We start from the raw sequence: 18,182 nt of genomic DNA, 5'->3' as shown, positions 1-18,182 counted from the left end.
CTGCATGATGAGTTCACACTATAGCAGCCCCCCCCCCCCCCCCCCCTACACAGGGCATTCACGCTATAGCAGCACTAGAAACAGTACCCCCACAACACCAGAAACAGTCCCCTCACTACAACACCGGAAACTTTTCCCACACTGCAACAGTCCTCCCTTCTGTGGAGTCGATCGCATGATGATATAACAAACAACATTCCAGCACTGCAGTGCAGGGAGCATATCACACTGCATCACAAGACATATTCCACCTCCAGGATAAGAAAAATAACAAGCTGGCACTTAATGGACTGTACAAGGCTATAAACAAGCAAGGAAACCTACAGAGGCTGCTGTTCTGGTTGCCGGCGATTTTTAATTCTGCGTCACCAAGTCACGATGCCCAACTTACTGTACCTGTACTCAGCCAATCTGTAAATAGCACACTCAACTACCTCATTCCCATATTGTTATTTATCTTCTTGCCCTTTTGCATCCCAGTATCTCTACTTGCACATCATCATCTGCACATCTATCACTCCAGTGTTAATGCTAAATTGTAATTATTTCGACCTCTATGGCCTATTTATTGCCTTACCTCCCTACTCTTCTACATTTGCACACACTGTACATAGATCTTTCTATTATGTTATTGTTTATGTGTAACTGTTGTTTTTGTCGCACTGCTTTGCTTTATCTTGGCCAGGTCGCAGTTGTAAATGAGAACTTGTTCTGAACTGGCCTACCTGGTTAAATAAAGGTTCAAATGGCTTAAGGACAGCAAAGTCAGGGTATTGGAGTGGCCATCACAAAGCCCTGACCTCAATCCTATAGAAAATTTGTGGGCAGAATTGAAAAAGCGTGTGCAAGCAAGGAGGCCTTACAAACCTGACTCAGTTACACTAGCTCTGTCAGGAGGAATGGGCCAAAATTCACCCAACTTATTGTGGGAAGCTTGTGGAAGGCTACCCAAAATGTTTGACCCAAGTTAAACAATTTAAAGGCAATGCTACCAAATACAAATTGATTGTGTGTAAACTTCTGACCCACTGGGAATGTGATGAAAGAAATGAAAGCTGAAATTAAACATTCTCTCTACTATTATTCCCACATTTCACATTCTTAAAATAAAGTGGTGATCCTAACTGACCTAAGACAGGGAATCCTTACTAGGATTAAATGTCAGGAATTGTGAAAAACTGAGTTTAAATGTATTTGGCAAAGGTGTAAGTAAACTTCCGACTTCAACTATACATAAATACAAATTAGTCTTAAGAAGACAGTGATAGTAATTGCAATGAGCCCAAAAATTGACATAAATACAGTCTTGTATAGGAGTCTATAGTGTTTCTCCTGTTGGAACACTTTTACCACCAAGTCGACGACTGACGGATTTTAAACGAACAAAATATGTTGGTTGGGGCCTCCCGGGTGGCGCAGTGGTCTAGAGCACTGCATCGCAGTGCTAGCTGTGCCACCAGAGACTCTGGGTTCGAGCCCAGGCTCTGTTGCAGCCGGCCGCGACCGGGAGGTCCATGGGGCGACGCACAATTGGCCTAGCGTCGTCCGGGTTAGGGAGGGTTTGGCCGGTAAGGATATCCTTGTTTCATCGCGCACTAGCGACTCCTGTGGCGGGCCGGGCACAGTGCACGCTAACCAGGTCGCCAGGTGCACGGTGTTTCCTCCGACACATTGGTGCGGCTGGCTTCCGGGTTGGATGCGCGCTGTGTTAAGAAGCAGTGCGGCTTGGTTGGGTTGTGTTTCGGAGGACACATGGCTTTCGACCTTCGTCTCTCCCGAGCCCGTACGGGAGTTGTAGCGATGAGACAAGATAGTAACTACTAACAATTGGATACTACGAAATTGGGGAGAAAAGTGGGTAAAAACAAAATATATATATATGTTGGTTGGGTGACTAAACTACATAACTTGTTATCGTGTGCAATGGGTGAATAGAGTCTGCAGACACACAATGCATACAGCAGCAGAACAACGTGTAGTGTTTTTACAAGAGTAGAAAGGTTCAGTTTACATATTTGACAAGCTATTAGGAAGTTAGACAGACCAACCATGACATTTTCCCCCATTCCGAAGTCCCCACATCATGCATTGTGCTAAAAGTTAACTTACCTTACATTCGCTATAAAGTAGTGGGTGGTGGTCACGAAGATGACTTGAGATTTGAAGTGTTGCCCCCTTTCGCAGTGACTTTTTTTGTTGTTGTTGCATGTTCTGCAGCCAGTGGGACCATCTTCAGTTAAGTTTCCCTCAGCACTCTTGAAAAAAAACAAATACGACCACACTTCAGATTTGATCCTCTTGGAAGGCTGAAAAATCTCCCGATTGCGGTCACTGTCTTCCGCCATGTTTTCACACAAAACAAAACCCAGGTTGCATGCTGAGCCTGCGTCAGACTGTTGCTAACTTTGGTTGATGCTGGACAGTATTTACCGAGAGTTTTTCAAACCATGGTAATCAAACATTGTTTTAATGTTAATTAAAATTTGAAACTAATATTAACCGTCAGGAATTTTACTGTGGTTTATCGTGAATCCGGTAACCGTTTCATCCCTACGCACTACCCTCTAGTAAACTTGCGGTCGGAGGCCGAGCAGTTGCCATACCAGGCAGTGATGCAACCCGTCAGGATGCTCTCGATAGTGCAGCTATAAAACCTTTTGAGGACCCATGCCAAATCTTTTCAGTCTCCTGAGGGGGAATAGGTTTTGTCATACCCTCTTCACGACTGTCTTGGTGTGCTTGGACCATGTTAGTTTGTTGGTGATGTGGACGGATAGGAACTTAAAGCTCTCAACCTGCTCCACTACAGCCCTGTCGATGAGAATGGGGGCGTGCTCGGTCCTCCTTTTCCTGTAGTCCACAATCATCATCTCCTTTTTCTTGATGACGTTGAGGGAGAGGTTGTTGTCCTTGCACCACACGGTCAGGTCTCTGACCTCCTCCATATAGGCTGTCTTGTTGTCGGTGATCAGGCCTACCACTGTTGTGTCATCAGCAAACTTAATGATGGTGTTGGAGTCGTGCATGGCCGTGCAGTCATGAGTGAACAGGGAGTACAGGAGGGGACATAACACGCAACCCTGAGGGGCCCCTGTGTTGAGGATCAGCGTGGCGAATGTGATGTTACCTACCCTTACCACCCAGCGGTGGCCCATCAGTAAGTCCAGGATCCAGTTGCAGAGGGTGGTGTTTAGTCCCAGGGTCCTTAGCTAAGTGATGATCTTTGAGGGCACTATGGTGTTGAACGCTGAGCTGTAATCAATGAACAGCATTCTCATGTAGGTGTTCCTTTTGTCCAGGTGTGAAAGGGCAGTGTCGAGTGCAATAGAGAGTTGCATCGTCTGTGGATCTGTTGGTGCGGTATGCAAATTGGAGTGGGTCTAGGGTTTCTGGGATAATGGTGTTGATGTGAGCCATGACCAGCCTTTTAAATTATTAGTTATTATTATTAGTACTATAGGTCGGTAGTCATTTAGGCAAGTTACCTTAGTGTTCTTGGGCACAGGGACTATTGGGGTCTGCTTGAAACATGTTGGTATTACAGAATCGGACAGGGAGAGGTTGAAAATGTCAGTGAAGACATTTGCCAGTTGGTCAGTGCATGCTCGGAGTACATGTCCTGGTAATCCGTATGGCCCTGCAGCCTTGTGAATGTTGACCTGTTTAAATGTCTTAGTCACATCGACTGAGGAGAGCGTGATAACACAGTCGTCCGAAACAGCTGATTCTCTCATGTATGTTTCAGTGTTACTTGCCTCGAAGCGAGCATAGATGTTATTTAGCTCGTCTGGTAGGCTTGTGTCACTGGGCAGCTCTCGGTTTTGCTTCCCTTTGTAGTCTGTAATAGTTTGCATCCCCTACCACCTCCAACGAGCGTCGGAGCCGGTGTTGTACAATTCGATCTTAGTCCTGTATTGACGCTTTGCCTGTTTGATGGTTCGTCAGAGGGCATAGCGGGATTTCTTATAAGCTTCTGGGTTAGAGTCCCGCTCCTTGAAAGCGGCAGCTCTACCTTTTAGCTCAGTGCGAATGTTGCCTGTAGTCCATGTCTTCTGGTTGGGGTATGTATGTGCAGTCACTGTGGGGACGACGTCATCGATGAACTTATTGATGAAGCCAGTGACTGATGTGGTGTACTCCTCAATGCCATCGGAGGAATCCCGGAACATATTACAGTCTGTGCTAGCAAAACAGTCCTGTAGTTTAGTATATGCTTCATCTGACCATTTTTTTATAGACCGAGTCACTGGTGCTTCCTGCTTTAATTTTTGCTTGTTAGCAGGAATCAGGAGGATAGAATTATGGTCAGATTTGCCAAATGGAGAGAGAGCTTTGTACGCGTCTCTGTGTGTGGAGTAAAGGTGGTCTAGAATTTTTTTCTGGTTGCACATTTAACATGCTGATAGAAATGAGGTGAAACTGATTTAAGTTTCCCTGCATTAAAGTCCCCAGACACTAGGAGCGTCGCCTCTGGATGAGCGTTTTCCTGTTTGCTTATGGTGCTATACAGCTCATTGAGTGCGGTTTCAGTGCCAGCATCGGTCTGTGATGGTATGTAGACAGCTACGAAAAATACAGATGGAAACTCTAGGTAGGTAGTGTGGTCTACAGTTTATCATGAGATACTCTACCTCAGACGAGCAAAACCTAGAGACTTCCTTAGATATCGTGCACCAGCTGCTGTTTACATGTATGCATAGGCCCCCGCCCCGTGTCTTACCAGAGGCTGCGGTTCTGTCCTGCCGATAGTGTATAACCCGCCGGCTGTATGTTCTTAATGTCGTCGTTCAGCCAGGACTCGATGAAACATAAGATATTACAGTTTTTATTGTCCCGTTGATAGGATATACGTGCTTTTAGTTCGTCCCTTTTATTAGCTAACAGGACGGAATGCAAAGGCAGATTAGCCACTCACAAGGCACACTGAAAAGAAAATAGCATGGTTGGTTAAGAGCCGATAAGACGGCAGCCATCCCTTCCGGCGCTATCTTCAATGTCCACGGGCTCGTTCTGAGAGCATGCGCCGAACAGCTGGCTGGCATATTCACAGTAATTTTCAACCTCTCCTGGTCCCAGTCTGTAATCCCCACATGTTTTAAGATGACCACAATCATTCCTGTCCCTAAGAACTCTTAAGGCTTCGTGACACAATGACTGCCGTCCTGTAGCCCTCACTTCTGTAATCATGAAGTGCTGTGAGAGGCTGGTTATGGCACACATTAACTCCACAATCCCAGACACCCTTGAGCCACTCCAATTTGCATACCGCCCCAACATATCCATAGATTACGCAATCGCAATTGCTCTCCACACTGTCCTCACCCACCTAGATAAGAATAAATAAATAATTACCGCACAAAACATTTTCTGATAATGATATATTGATACAAGTGATGCGTGCCGGCAGTCAGTCACGTAACCTCTCACTCGCACTCTGAGCCATTCAGTGTTGTTGTTTATGTATGTAGCTAGTGAGATAAGCTGTAGCATTAGCAATGTCTTTCAAAAGGAGACAACTCACAAATGTGGAAATTCTGGAGTTTTTTAAAATTCTGACAATTAGTCTGAGTATGAAAGTCAGGAATCAGATTCTGACAGTGAGGAGCTGCCCACCAACGTTGTAGTCATTGAGAACCCTGAATCTGAGGACCACTTGTCCACTGATGAAGTGCCTGGTCCCTTTTGAAGGTGGTGGTTGCAGACCGACAGTGGATGAAGTACAGGAGGTCTGTGGTAGCTGGAAGGCCGCCAGCTATTTCACCCCTCCTGGCCCTGCTGTTTGCTTTGAGTCCCAGTCTTGGTTGGGTCTTTGTGCCAAATGCAGGCAAGGACCTATGCATTGACGAGTCCCTGATGTTATGGAAAGATAGGCTGGCGTTCCGTCAATATATTCCCTCCAAAAGGCACAGGTTTGGGGTCAAGTTCTTTGTCATGTGTGACGTGAAGACAGGATTTGCCCAGGACATTATAGTTTACACAGGGTCCACCACTGACATCTAACATTGAGGGGCTTGGCGTGTCTGGGTCCGTGGTGATGACCACGCTGGCTCCTCATCTCGGCAAGGGACACACTTTGTATGTGAACAATTGGTACAGCAGTCCCACACTCTTCCAGCATCTGCTCTCCAACAGCACAGGAAGGGGATGCCGGCATTCGGATGCAGAGAGGGGAGGTGGAGTTCAAGAAGAACGGCTGGCAGTAAAGTGGCATGACAAACGAGACGTCCATGTCCTCTCCACTGTCCATACAGCAACCATGTCGGCCACAGGGAAGGTGGACCACCTGACAGGAGAGAGAGATTAAACCAGACTGTGTGCTTGACTATAACGTCAAAATGGGGGCAGCGGATAAGGCGGACATGATAAACAGCTTTGTGGAATGCGCTCGGAAAACTACCAAGTGGTATAAGAAGATATTTTTCCATCTGATCGACACTGCTGCCCTCAATGTCCACATAGTTCAGCGCCAACTAACAGGTGAGATGATTACTGAACAAGGTATTTTTTGTAATTGGACGTACAGTTCACATACAAATCACATACAGTTCCATTATGCAATTATAGTGGCAATATCTCACCCACCTCCCCACTCCCTCATAGGTAAAGTAATTACCCACCAAAAGCCTCATGAGAGAGCTGCTGGAGGAGCACCACACCACTTGGCGTCCACCCACTGGGGACCGTCCTGCTGCAGACAACCCCCTATGCCTCACTGCACAGAATTTCCCCTGCAAAGTCCATCAAACTGCTGCTCAAGGTCGTCGCACACGGAGGCACTGCATAGTCTGCCGGTCTGGCACCGGAAGAAGGAAGCAGAGGAGGTTGACAAAGCACATGTGTTTAGTTTATGACACACCTAAGTGTTTCGCCATGCTTTGGGGAGTACCATATGCTCAAGAACTATTGAGCACATCTGCAGCAATTACTGACTGACTGACCTGACAGGGGACTTGACCGGTGATCTGCCATGATACTATGATACTGTGCCTTTAGAGGTGGGGGGTGGAAATGCAGTTGTTGTTCAGTCACTGCATGAATAGGAAATATGGGTTATGCATATTCATAAGTTGCCAGTCTTTTCTTGCTGTTTTTTTTTTCTCTCTAGTAAAACATGTTTTTGTTGTTCAACCACCACCAATACTTCAATAAAATGGATGACAATTCCATATAGTCCTGTGTGTTTTTGTCCAGTAAAACTGTTAAGGAGTGTACGTTGGCATACAAACGCTGGCCTGAATCTTCAGCACCAAAGATGTCCAGCTCCAGTTGTGGTACTGGCAAGTAATGTTCAATACTGTTGTGTCTGGTTTCTGAAAGTACAGAATAAAGAGGAATTATTAGAATACGATATAGCAAGTAACATAACACTGCTATAAAAATAACAAATTGCATCGACAAAATCACAAATATGAGTTATATAAAAGTAAGAAACAGTAACTGTTGAGCTCCACAAGGGGGCAGGGCAGAGCTATGCTAAACAGGCCAAATGAAAACATAAGGCCACGGTAGCTTCAAAAGACAACACAAGCTAATACCTCTGACGCAATTAGCATTGTTTTACAGCGCTAATAGAAGAATGTAGCTAGCTACATAAGCACGATTGAGTATCACATCATAAAGGCTATGAAATTAGTGACGTTACCTTGCGCGTCTGCGGTTATCAATCAAATTCAAATTTATTTATAAAGCCCTTATTACATCAGCTGATGTCACAAAGTGCTGTACAGAAACCCAGCCTAAAACCCCAAACAGCAAGCAATGCAGGTGTAGAAGCATGGTGGCTAGGAAAAACTCCCTAGAAAGGCCAGAACCTAGGAAGAAACCTGGAGGAACCAGGCTATGAGGGGTGGCCAGTCCTCTTCTGGCTGTGCCGGGTGGAGATTATAACGGAACATGGCCAAGATGTTCAAATGTTCAGATAACGAGCAGGGTCAAATAATAATCACAGTGGTTGTCGAGGGTGCAACAGGTCAGCACCGCAGGATTAAATGTCAGTTGGCTTTTCATAGCCAATCATTCAGAGTATCTCTACCGCTCCTGCTGTCTCTAGAGAGTTGAAAACTGGGACAGGTAGCACGTCCGGTGAACAGGGCAGAACAGTTGAAACTGGAGCAGCAGCACGGCCAGGTGGACTGGGGACAGCAAGGAGTCATCAGGCCAGGTAGTCCTGAGGCATGGTCCTAGAGTTCAGGTTCTCCGAAAGAAAGAAAGAGAGAGAGAATTAGAGAGAGCATACTTAAATTCACACAGGACACCGGATAAGACAGGAGAAATCCTCCAGATATAACAGACTGACCCTAGCCCCCCGACACATAAACTACTGCAGCACAAATATTGGAGGCTGAGACAGGAGGGGTCGAGAGACACTGTGGCCCCGTCCGACAATACCCCCGGACAGGGCCAACCAGGCATGATATAACCCCACCCACTTTGGGAATACACACATATATTATGCTCCATACATACAGTGAGCACTTACTTTGATAGAAACTCACCCATGTCCAAAGTTATTATCGTGTAGTACTGAAAACAACAAATGAAGGCGACGCGAGCACCAGCCAGAAAATGTGAAAAAGTTTATGCAGGTCCTTCTCTAAATGTTTGGGGTCTTGCTGTCAAGTTGCAGTCTATAATTACTTGTAATTATGTTCCGGCACCCCGCCCATCCACTCAAGATAAAATTGTCCCGTGGCTAAATCTAGTTGATAATCTCTAATCTGATGGGCCCTAGTGCACTAAATAGGGAATAGGTTGTCATTTGAGACATGGAGTTGGGTGGGAATGAGAAGGGTCAGTGCTGCTATAGCTATAGCATAACCAGTCCATGGAGACTTCATTGCTTTACAGTACTGTAGCAACATGCAGCCATTTGGCCTGTACAAGCTGAACACTCCATTCTATAGCTCTGAAATATCACACATTACACTTGGCAAGGGCCAGTTTTCCTGCGTCATTTCATAAGCAGCACCAATGTGTCTCTAAAGGGGATTAATGAAACTCCTCTCCTGTTCTGTCAACGCTGCTCTTGTTAAGTCAGTGGGCCTGTGTGAGAGAGAGAGAACACACTTTACTGTGGGCCTCGTGTGCCCCCTGAACGCTGCTCCTTTACACTCAAGTGAACATTAAAGGGGCATCTCAAAGACATGCCAGCACTGCCTCTACGTCTGATGCGTGGTGGTAATTGAGTGAGCCGGTCGTCTGGCCTTGGCCGGCGTTTTGATGGTCCAATTGTTCCCAGCCATCTGGTGTCATTGATGAGCTGTTGTAGCACTGCTTGTAATGGCTCTGGTGGGAGGCCAGACCCATCGCTCTTTAGGACGCTTTCCAGAGGGGGGGGGGGAATGTATTAAAGAGAGAAGTGTGCGTTTGTTTACCAACTCATAGAAGAAAAGAATGACATTGAGATGGCCTCAATGGCGCTGGCCATGCTCTCACAGATGCCATAATGGGACAGATACAATGTTGCATCCTCTAACTATATATTTACTATTGCTGACTAATCTCTCTCTGCCTCCTCATCTCCATCTATCTATTCTCCATCTTTCTATACTGAACCAAAAATATAAAACACAACATGTAAATTGTCAGTCCCCTGTTACATGAGCTGAAATAATAGGTCACAGAAGTGTTCCATACACACTAAAAGCTTATTTCTCTCAATGTGTGCACAATTTTCTTTACATCCCTGTTAGGGAGCATTTCTCCTTTGCCAAGATAATCCATCCACCTGACAAGTGTGTCATATCAAGAAGCTGATTAAACAACATGCTCGTTACACAAGTGCACCTTGTAATGGGGACAATAAAAGGCCCCTCTAAAATGTGCAGTTTTGTCACACAACACAATGCCACAGAAGTCTCCACTTTTGAGGGAGCGTGGAATTAGCATGCTGACGACAGGAATGTCCACCATAGCTGTTGCCAGATAATTTAATGTCCATTTCTCTACCATAAGACACCTCCAATGTCGTTTTAGAGAATTTGGCATTACGTCCAACCAGCCTCATAACCGCAGACCACGTGTAACCATGCTAGCCTAGGACCTCCACATCCGGCTTCTTCACCTGCGGGATTGTCTGAGACCAGCCACCCGGACCGCTGATGAAATTGAGTATTTCTTTCTATAATAAAGCCCTTTTGTGGGGAAAAACAAATTATGATTGACTGGGCCTGGCTCCCCTGTGTGTGGGCCTGGCTCCCCAGTGGGTGGGCCTATGCCCACCCATGGCTGCGCCCCTGCCTTGTCATGTGAAATCAATAGATTAGGCCTAATTTATTTATTTCAATTGACTGATTTCCTTCTATGAACTGTAACTCAGTAAAATTGTTAATTGTTGCATGTTGCGTTTATTGTTTTTTTCAATATACAGTACATTCGGAAAGTATTCAGACCCCTTGACTTTTTCCACATTTCGTTACGTTACAGCCTTATTCTTAAATGGATTAAATTATTATTCAACCTACACACAATACCCCATAATGACAAAGCGAAAAAGATTTTCAAAAATGTGTGTTTTTACATAAGTATTCAGACCCTTTGCTATGAGACTCAGAACTGCACTCAGGTGCATCCTGTTTCCATCATCCTTGATGTTTCTACAACTTGATTGGAGTCCACCTGCAGTAAAGTCAATTGATTGGACATGATTTGGAAAGGCACACACCTGTCTATACAAGATCCCACAGTTGACAGTGCATGTCAGAGCTCCGAGACAGGATTGTGTCGAGGCACAGATCCGGCGAAGGGAACCAAAAAATGTCTTCAGCATTGAAGGTCTCCAAGAACACATTAGCCTCCATCATTCTTAGATGGAAGAAGTTTGGAACCACCAAGACTCTTCCTAGAGCTGGCCGCCCGGCCAACCTGAGCAATCAGGGGAGAAGGGCCTTGGTCAGGGAGGTGACCAAGAACCCTGTGGTCACTCTGACAGAGCTCCAGAGTTCCTCTGTGGAGATGGGAGAGTCTTCCATCAGGCCTTTATGGTAGGGTGGCCAGACGGAAGCCACTCCTCAGTAAAAGGTACATGACAGCCTGCTTGGAATTTGCCAAAAGGCACCTAAAGACTCTGACCTCTGGTCTGATGAAACTAAGATTGAACTCTTTGGCCTGAATGCCAAGCGTCATGTCTGGAGGAAACTGGGCACCATCCCTACGGTGAAGCATGGTGGTGGCAGCATGATGCTTGGGGATGTTTTTCAAATCAAATCAAATGTTATTTGTCACATACACATGGTTAGCAGATGTTAATGCGAGTGTAGCGAAATGCTTGTGCTTCTAGTTCCAACAATGCAGTAATAACCAACAAGTAATCTAACCTAACAATTCCACAACTACTACCTTATACACACAAGTGTAAAGGGATAAAGAATATGTACATAAAGATATATGAATGAGTGATGGTACAGAACGGCATAGGCAAGATGCAGTAGATGGTATAGAGTACAGTATATACATATGAGATGAGTAATGTAGGGTATGTAAACATTATATTAAGTGGCATTGTTTAAAGTGGCTAGTGGTACATTTTTACATAATTTCCATCAATTCCCATTATTAAAGTGGCTGGAGTTGAGTCAGTATGTTGGCAGCGGCCGCTAAATGTTAGTGGTGGCTGTTTAACAGTCTGATGGCCTTGAGATAGAAGCTGTTTTTCAGTCTCTCGGTCCCTGCTTTGATGCACCTGTACTGACCTCGCCTTCTGGATGATAGCGGGGTGAACAGGCAGTGGCTTGGGTGGTTGTTGTCCTTGATGATCTTTATGGCCTTCCTGTGACATCGGGTGGTGTAGGTGTCCTGGAGGGCAGGTAGTTTGCCCCCGGTGATGCGTTGTGCAGACCTCACTACCCTCTGGAGAGCCTTACGGCTGTGGGCGGAGCAGTTGCCGTACCAGGCGGTGATACAGCCCGACAGGATGCTCTCGATTGTGCATCTGTAGAAGTTTGTGAGTGCTTTTGGTGACAAGACGAATTTCTTCAGCCTCTTTAGGTTGAAGAGGCGGCAGGGACTGGGAGACTAGTCAGGATCGAGGGAAAGATGATTGGAGAAAAGTACAGAGAGGTCCTTGATGAAAATCTGCTCCAGAGCGCTAAGTACCTCAGACTGGGGGCGAAGGTTCACCTTCCTACAGGACAACTACCCTAAGCACACAGCCAAGACAACGCAGGAGTGTCTTCGGGACAAGTCTCTGAATGTCCTTGAGTGTATACTATATATGTATGTATTATATTAGGGCTGACCCCATTTTATTTGACTGGTGGAATATTTAGTCGATAGGCTGTTGTTCAGCTGAGAGCAGTCGCATATAGATTGTCATCAAGGCAAAGGGTGGCTACTTTGAAGAATCTCTTTTTTTGGTTAGTACATGATTCCATATGTGTTATTTCATAGTTTTGTCTTCACTATTAAAATAGTAAAAATAAAGAAATACCCTGGAATTAGTAGGTGTGTCAACTTTTGACTGGTACTGTATATATTGCAAATAAATATCCAGTACAGAAATGTAATAATGGTCAACGTTTAGAATGTAATTCAACAAATAAAATGTAAAATGACTGCTGGCACTTCTATTGCCTTACTTATAATATATGGAGAAAATAGTACACTTTGTTTCCTTCCTTGTGGAATTTCCCCCAAAAGTATATAACGTTTATCATTGTTTGATTGTTTTGTGAATGTAGAACTTTTCATTTTGAATTTGCGAAGAAGGAAACTTTACTTCATGTATATTTGGGCCAGGTGATTAGAAAGTGTTCCTCACCTTCTATCTCTCCTGACCCAAAGTGATGAGTCTGTCCTCTCTGGCCAACCATGTCTTTTGATGGTGTCCGGTTTCAATTGCCAGGCCATAATCACTAATTCTGTATTTGGTTAAGGTTTTTATTTGTTTGGGGTATTTTACACTGGTTAACTATTCAGCTAAAGTGGTCTCTTTCCAATGTTTGGTAGCTCTCTTTCTCTCGCTCTCTTTCCCATTTAGAGAAAATGAGTGACGATGGGAGGAGGAGAAGAGGTGGTACTGTACAGTGGCCAGTGAAGAGAAACAATTTATCCTTCTAAAGGAAGGCAGTAGTAATGGGAGGACAGTAAGCATGCAGCCTCAGCGGAGGAGATGAATGGAGAGCATTAGTCTCCAGTCCCGTCTAGTCTCGACACACACCGCACCGCCGTGTCCTTCACAATCACTTACCTCATTCTCCCTGAGAACGCATTACAGAAAAACGGTCTATTACCACATCCTGTTATGCAGCGCACACAGAACATGTCCAGGAGTAAAACAGAGAAAGATGTTTCACTTAGAAATGTCCTTGTTTTTGAAAGAAAGCCACTTTTTTGTCCATTTAAAATAACATCAGATTGATCAGAAATACAGTGTAGACATTGTTAATGTTGTAAATGACTATTGTAGCTGGAAATGGCAGATTTTTAATGGTATATCTACATAGGCGTAGAGGCTCATTATCAGCAACCATCACTCCTGTGTTCCAATAGCACGTTGTGTAAGCTAATCCAAGTTTAGCGTTTTAAAAGGCTGATTGATCATTAGAAAACCCTTTTGCAATTATGTTAGCACAGCTGAAAACTGTTGTGCTGATTGAAGAAGCAATTAAACTGGCCGCTTTTAGACTAGTTGAGTATCTGGAGTGTCAGCATTTGTGGGTTCGATTACAGGCTCAAAATGGCCAGAAATTAAGATCTTTCTTCTGAAACTCGTCAGTCTATTCTTGCTCTGAGAAATGAAGGCTATTCCATGCAAGAAATTGGCAAGAAACTAAAGATCTCGTACAACCCTGTGTACTACTCTCTTCACAGAACAGCTGGCAAACTGGCTCTAATAGAAAGAGGAGTGGGAGGCCCCGGTGCACAACTGAACAAGAGGACATGTACATTAGAGTGTTTAGTTTGAGAAACAAATGCCTCACAAGTCCTCAACTGGCAGCTTCATTAAATATTACCCACAAAACACCAGTCTCAACATCAGCAGTGAAGAGATAACCGCGGGATGCTGGCCTTCTAGGCAGAGTTGCAAAGAAAAAGCCATATCTCTGTCCAGTGTTTGTGTTATTTTGCCCATCTTAATCTTTTCTTTTTATTGGCCAGTCTGAGATATGGCTTTTTGGTCTTCCTGTGACATCAGGTACTGTAGCGGCAGGTAGCCTAGTGGTTAGAGCGTTGGACTAGTAACCGAAAGGTTGCAAGATCGAATCCCTGAGCTGACGAGGTAAAAATCTGAATTTGTTCTTAACTGACTTGCCTAGTATAATAAAGGTAAAATTTAAATTGTCATGAAGGGCAGGTAGTTTGCATCAGGTGATGCGTTGTGCAGACCGCACCACCCTCTGGAGAGCCCTGCGGTTGTGGGTGGTGCAGTTGCTGTACCAGGCGGTGATGCAGCCTCACAGGATGCTCTCAATTGTGCATCTGTAAAAGTTTGTGAGGGGTGTAGGTGACAAGCCAAATTTCTTCAGCCTCCGGAGATTGAAGAGGCGCTGTTGCACCTTCACCACACTGTCTGTGTGGGTGGACCATTTCAGTTTGTCAGTTTGTACACCGAGGAACCTTCTCCACTGCTCTCCCGTTGATGTGGATAGGGGGGTGCGCCCTCTGCTGTTTCTTTAAGTCCACAATCATCTTCTTTTGTTGATGTTGATGTTGAGTGAGAGGTTATTTTCCTGACAACACACTCCCAGAGCCCTCACCTCCTCCATGTAGGCTGTCTCATCGTTGTTGGTAATCAAGCCTACTACTGTCGTCTGCAAACTTGATGATTGAGTTGGAGGTGTGCATGGGTACGCTGTCATGGGTGAACAGGGAGTACAGGAGGGGGCTGAGCACGCACCCTTGTGAGGCCCCAATGTTGAGGATCAGCGACGTGGAGGTGTTGTTTCCTACCTTCACCACCTGGGGGCGGCCCGTCAGGAAGTCCAGGACCCAATTACACAGGGTGGGGTTCAGTCCCAGGGCCTCAAGCTTATTGATGAGCTTGGAGGGTACTATGGTGTTAAATGCTGAGCTATAGTCAATGAACAGCATTCTTACATAGGTATTCATCTTGTCCAGATGGTTGTGGCCTTCAAGCTAAACTGATGTGATTTGATTGATGCCTGACAGTGAAGAGGCTGTAGTTAATCTCCATAACTGAACAGTAGCATACTACACACTCTGCATAGTGAAAAGGTTCGCCTTTTTTTACCCAATAAATGATTTGAAAAAATTCTATATAGGTCTCTCCACACTACCTGCTGGCTGTGCGGGACTAACTGACTGCACTGCAGTGTCTGATCTAGAGAGGCTAACTGACTGGCTGACTGGGGCCAGATGGACTGTTTACTGAGCCTCGGTAAAGACAGGGAGACTGAGTAATAATGATGCTAGTGTCTCCAGAGGCCAGACATCGCTCACTCTCTCTTTATACCATTACTACCATGTTGACATAGATCAAATAAGTCTTATATCTATGAGGTGGATGGGCTTTATAGTTTTCAGCAGAGAGAAACGCTTAGCTGTTTTTAAATGATACTCAAGGTCAAATCAAGCCTTTTTCTCTAACTGGCTGGCTGGTCCGTTGTACGAAAAAAGTAACAGCGATTGAATCGTCTTTAACCAATCAGAGTATCAAAGCCAATGACACATTTTCATACCACTGCTTTACCCACGTGCGTTCTGGCTCGGGCCTAACCCATCAGTTTCTGGACTACGGGTCGGAAAGATACTCCGATCCAGACTCACTGCTGAGAAGGAACTAATGTCCATAGCCGTGGCTTAGCGTTTGGCCGGAGCAAGGAGTCTGGGTAGCAGGGCAAGTAGGTAAATGGATAGTATTTTTCTAACCTGTCTGTATCTCCATTTCAACCCCCTGGAAGACTGTACAGTATATCAGTGACACCATTTGACTACCGTATGTTTTATCTTCACACAGTGATGCTGCAGCCCAACAACATAGGCTACAGTCCAGTCATCATCTGTTCCACAGCCCAGGCTTTCCATAATGTAAGACTCAAATCTTGAAGGTCGTGTCTACACTTGACACTCACGTACGACTTCTGCTGTCAGAATACGAAGATCGCATTGAAAAGACGGGTCTAGACGCACAAAAGTCGCCTTGTGGTCTGATTGTGTTCAGGTCTGGCTGACCACTTCAGGAGGTGGTCAGGGATGCATTGTGTTTGGATTTCTCCTCAGTCTGGACGCAGTCAGGCTACCGAAAGCGCATACAGTTGGCGACGTCATCAGCACTCCCCCCACAAGTTTCCAGAGAACTTCTGATTTGGGACCAAGAGGCACCTTTTCATTATAATGTTGGAGGAACGCAGTTGCTGGCCTCATAAATGCTAGCCAGCTAGATAATATTTAGAAAAACAATGTTTTGTTTGGCTAGAGTTATGCTAACCTGTTTGCAATCCCTTTTGCGTTGCTTTCTAGCTTGCAGGCTAGATACAGATGTTAGCTGGCTAGTTAGCTACAGTAGTTAGCTACAGTTGTTAGCTACTGCCATCAGTTGTTGTGTTATTATATTCTGCCTATTCCACCGTTTGTAGAATGCAAACTCAAATAAACAAAAAAAATGGGGATGCATACCAGCAAAGCCACTACACAACACTAAACAATACATTAATTGCACTATAACGGTGACAAGCGGTGCCCACAAACTGTTAGGGCCGACATAAAGCTGTCCCAACAGCAGAGCTTTCTTTTCAGCACCATGGAGTGAATCCTTACCACTGCTACACCTGACTATCAGTGGAGTCTTGTCTGGCAGCGAAACAGTTAATTCAGCCTCATTTACTGCCGTTTTGAAAAACATTGCTGATATGGCTGACTTGCTTAAACAAATGTGGTTTCTACTGACAATTGAGATGCACAAACTATGCTCCTGTGTAGCTCAGTTGGTAGAGCATGGTGCTTGCAATGCTAGGGTTGTGGGTTTGATTTCAGTAATAGTCTGCAAAATTTCTCAAATGTAAAAAAATGCATAAGGGAACAATGAGCGGATAAAAGGCCAACTGTAATTTCGATTAAGACATTAATGAGCGAGCAAAGACGGACGTAGTCAATATAACTATTTATTCAGCACTTTTGAAATGTACAGGGACAGACTTACATTATTCTCCTCGTAGGATAAATAAATGGGACATATAAGCATACAATGAAAGCTCTTACAATATTTGATGATGTAATTTCTCTAAAACAGGCTATAGGCTACATAGTAGGCCAAGTTATGGGGGGAAAGCGACCAAATTATTAGGGTGAGGCACATGGGTTACTAACAGCTAACTTCACAACATACACTTGGTATTACTTTCTTAGCTACAGTATACATATCTCCCTGGTATATTACATCATTTATGCAGCAGCATACAATACATTTTTGGACTCAGCGTTATGCTAGCTAAGATCTTGAAAGTATGATGTTGACATGATCAGTCCAATCAAAGCCACGGTAGATATAACGTGATTTGACGTAATTTTATCTGTGGCCAATGACCTTGAGCCTTCATGGATGGGCACTTCTAATGTAAATCTATGGCAGCACCCAAGGGGGCTTGAACTTTCTAGCTCTCCCTGTAGATTTTGCGGTGACGTAGTGTCCCCATGAGTGACGGAACACCGAGCCAATCACGGTGCAACTAGAGAAAATTGCCAACCCCTACGCTCTATATTTTCCGCTGGCTGCTCCTCCACCACAGAAAGCACTGAGCTAGGCTAAAACACCTGCATTTTGGAGCTGCCTAACTCAATAAAGCAAAAAAAGAGACCATATTTGTATGCAGCTTTATTAACTCTGTTTATTTATTTTTACATTGTTTGCAAACTGATATGTGACAAAATGCCAAAAGAACATGCAAAACAGGCAACAACACATTTCTTTTTTTTAGCTGAACAGGTGGGGCTCTGCCACTGCACAGCACAGAGAACAGAGGCAGGCTGTTTGAATGTGATTTGCATCTAGAGTGGATGGTGTTGTCAGAAATCAGACGGTGTGATATAGAAACTGCTGAAAGCTGTATTGTTGTGCTTCTGCCTGTCATTGACTGCTCGCTGAGGAGAAAGCCATGCGTCACTCAAAGCCCCCTCACTCAGCCCCTCGCACACTCCGCACACAATCTTGAGTGACAGAACTGGGGTGCTAACTGTAACACACCCCCTCCAATCACTGCGAACACAACTCCTACAGACACTTCAAC

The 18,182-nt window shown here is 44.9% G+C and overlaps 1 protein-coding gene across 1 annotated transcript in view; it reads left to right on the top strand.

Moving 5' to 3' along the window:
• The window catches only part of LOC120043907 (ubiquitin domain-containing protein 2-like), a 51,099-nt gene extending 44,896 nt beyond the window's left edge, over positions 1-6,203 (top strand). The window contains exon 3 of the mRNA XM_038988510.1: positions 6,133-6,203. Coding sequence (XP_038844438.1) covers positions 6,133-6,203 — 71 coding nt within the window. The remainder of the gene's footprint in view (positions 1-6,132) is intronic.
• Positions 6,204-18,182: the final 11,979 nt, after the last annotated feature.

Source organism: Salvelinus namaycush, chromosome 3, assembly GCF_016432855.1.
Source record: "Salvelinus namaycush isolate Seneca chromosome 3, SaNama_1.0, whole genome shotgun sequence".
In the NCBI taxonomy this organism is placed as follows: Eukaryota; Metazoa; Chordata; class Actinopteri; order Salmoniformes; family Salmonidae; genus Salvelinus; species Salvelinus namaycush.
The sequence above is the reverse complement of the archived record's forward strand: the minus strand, read 5'-3'. Positions and strand labels throughout refer to the sequence as shown.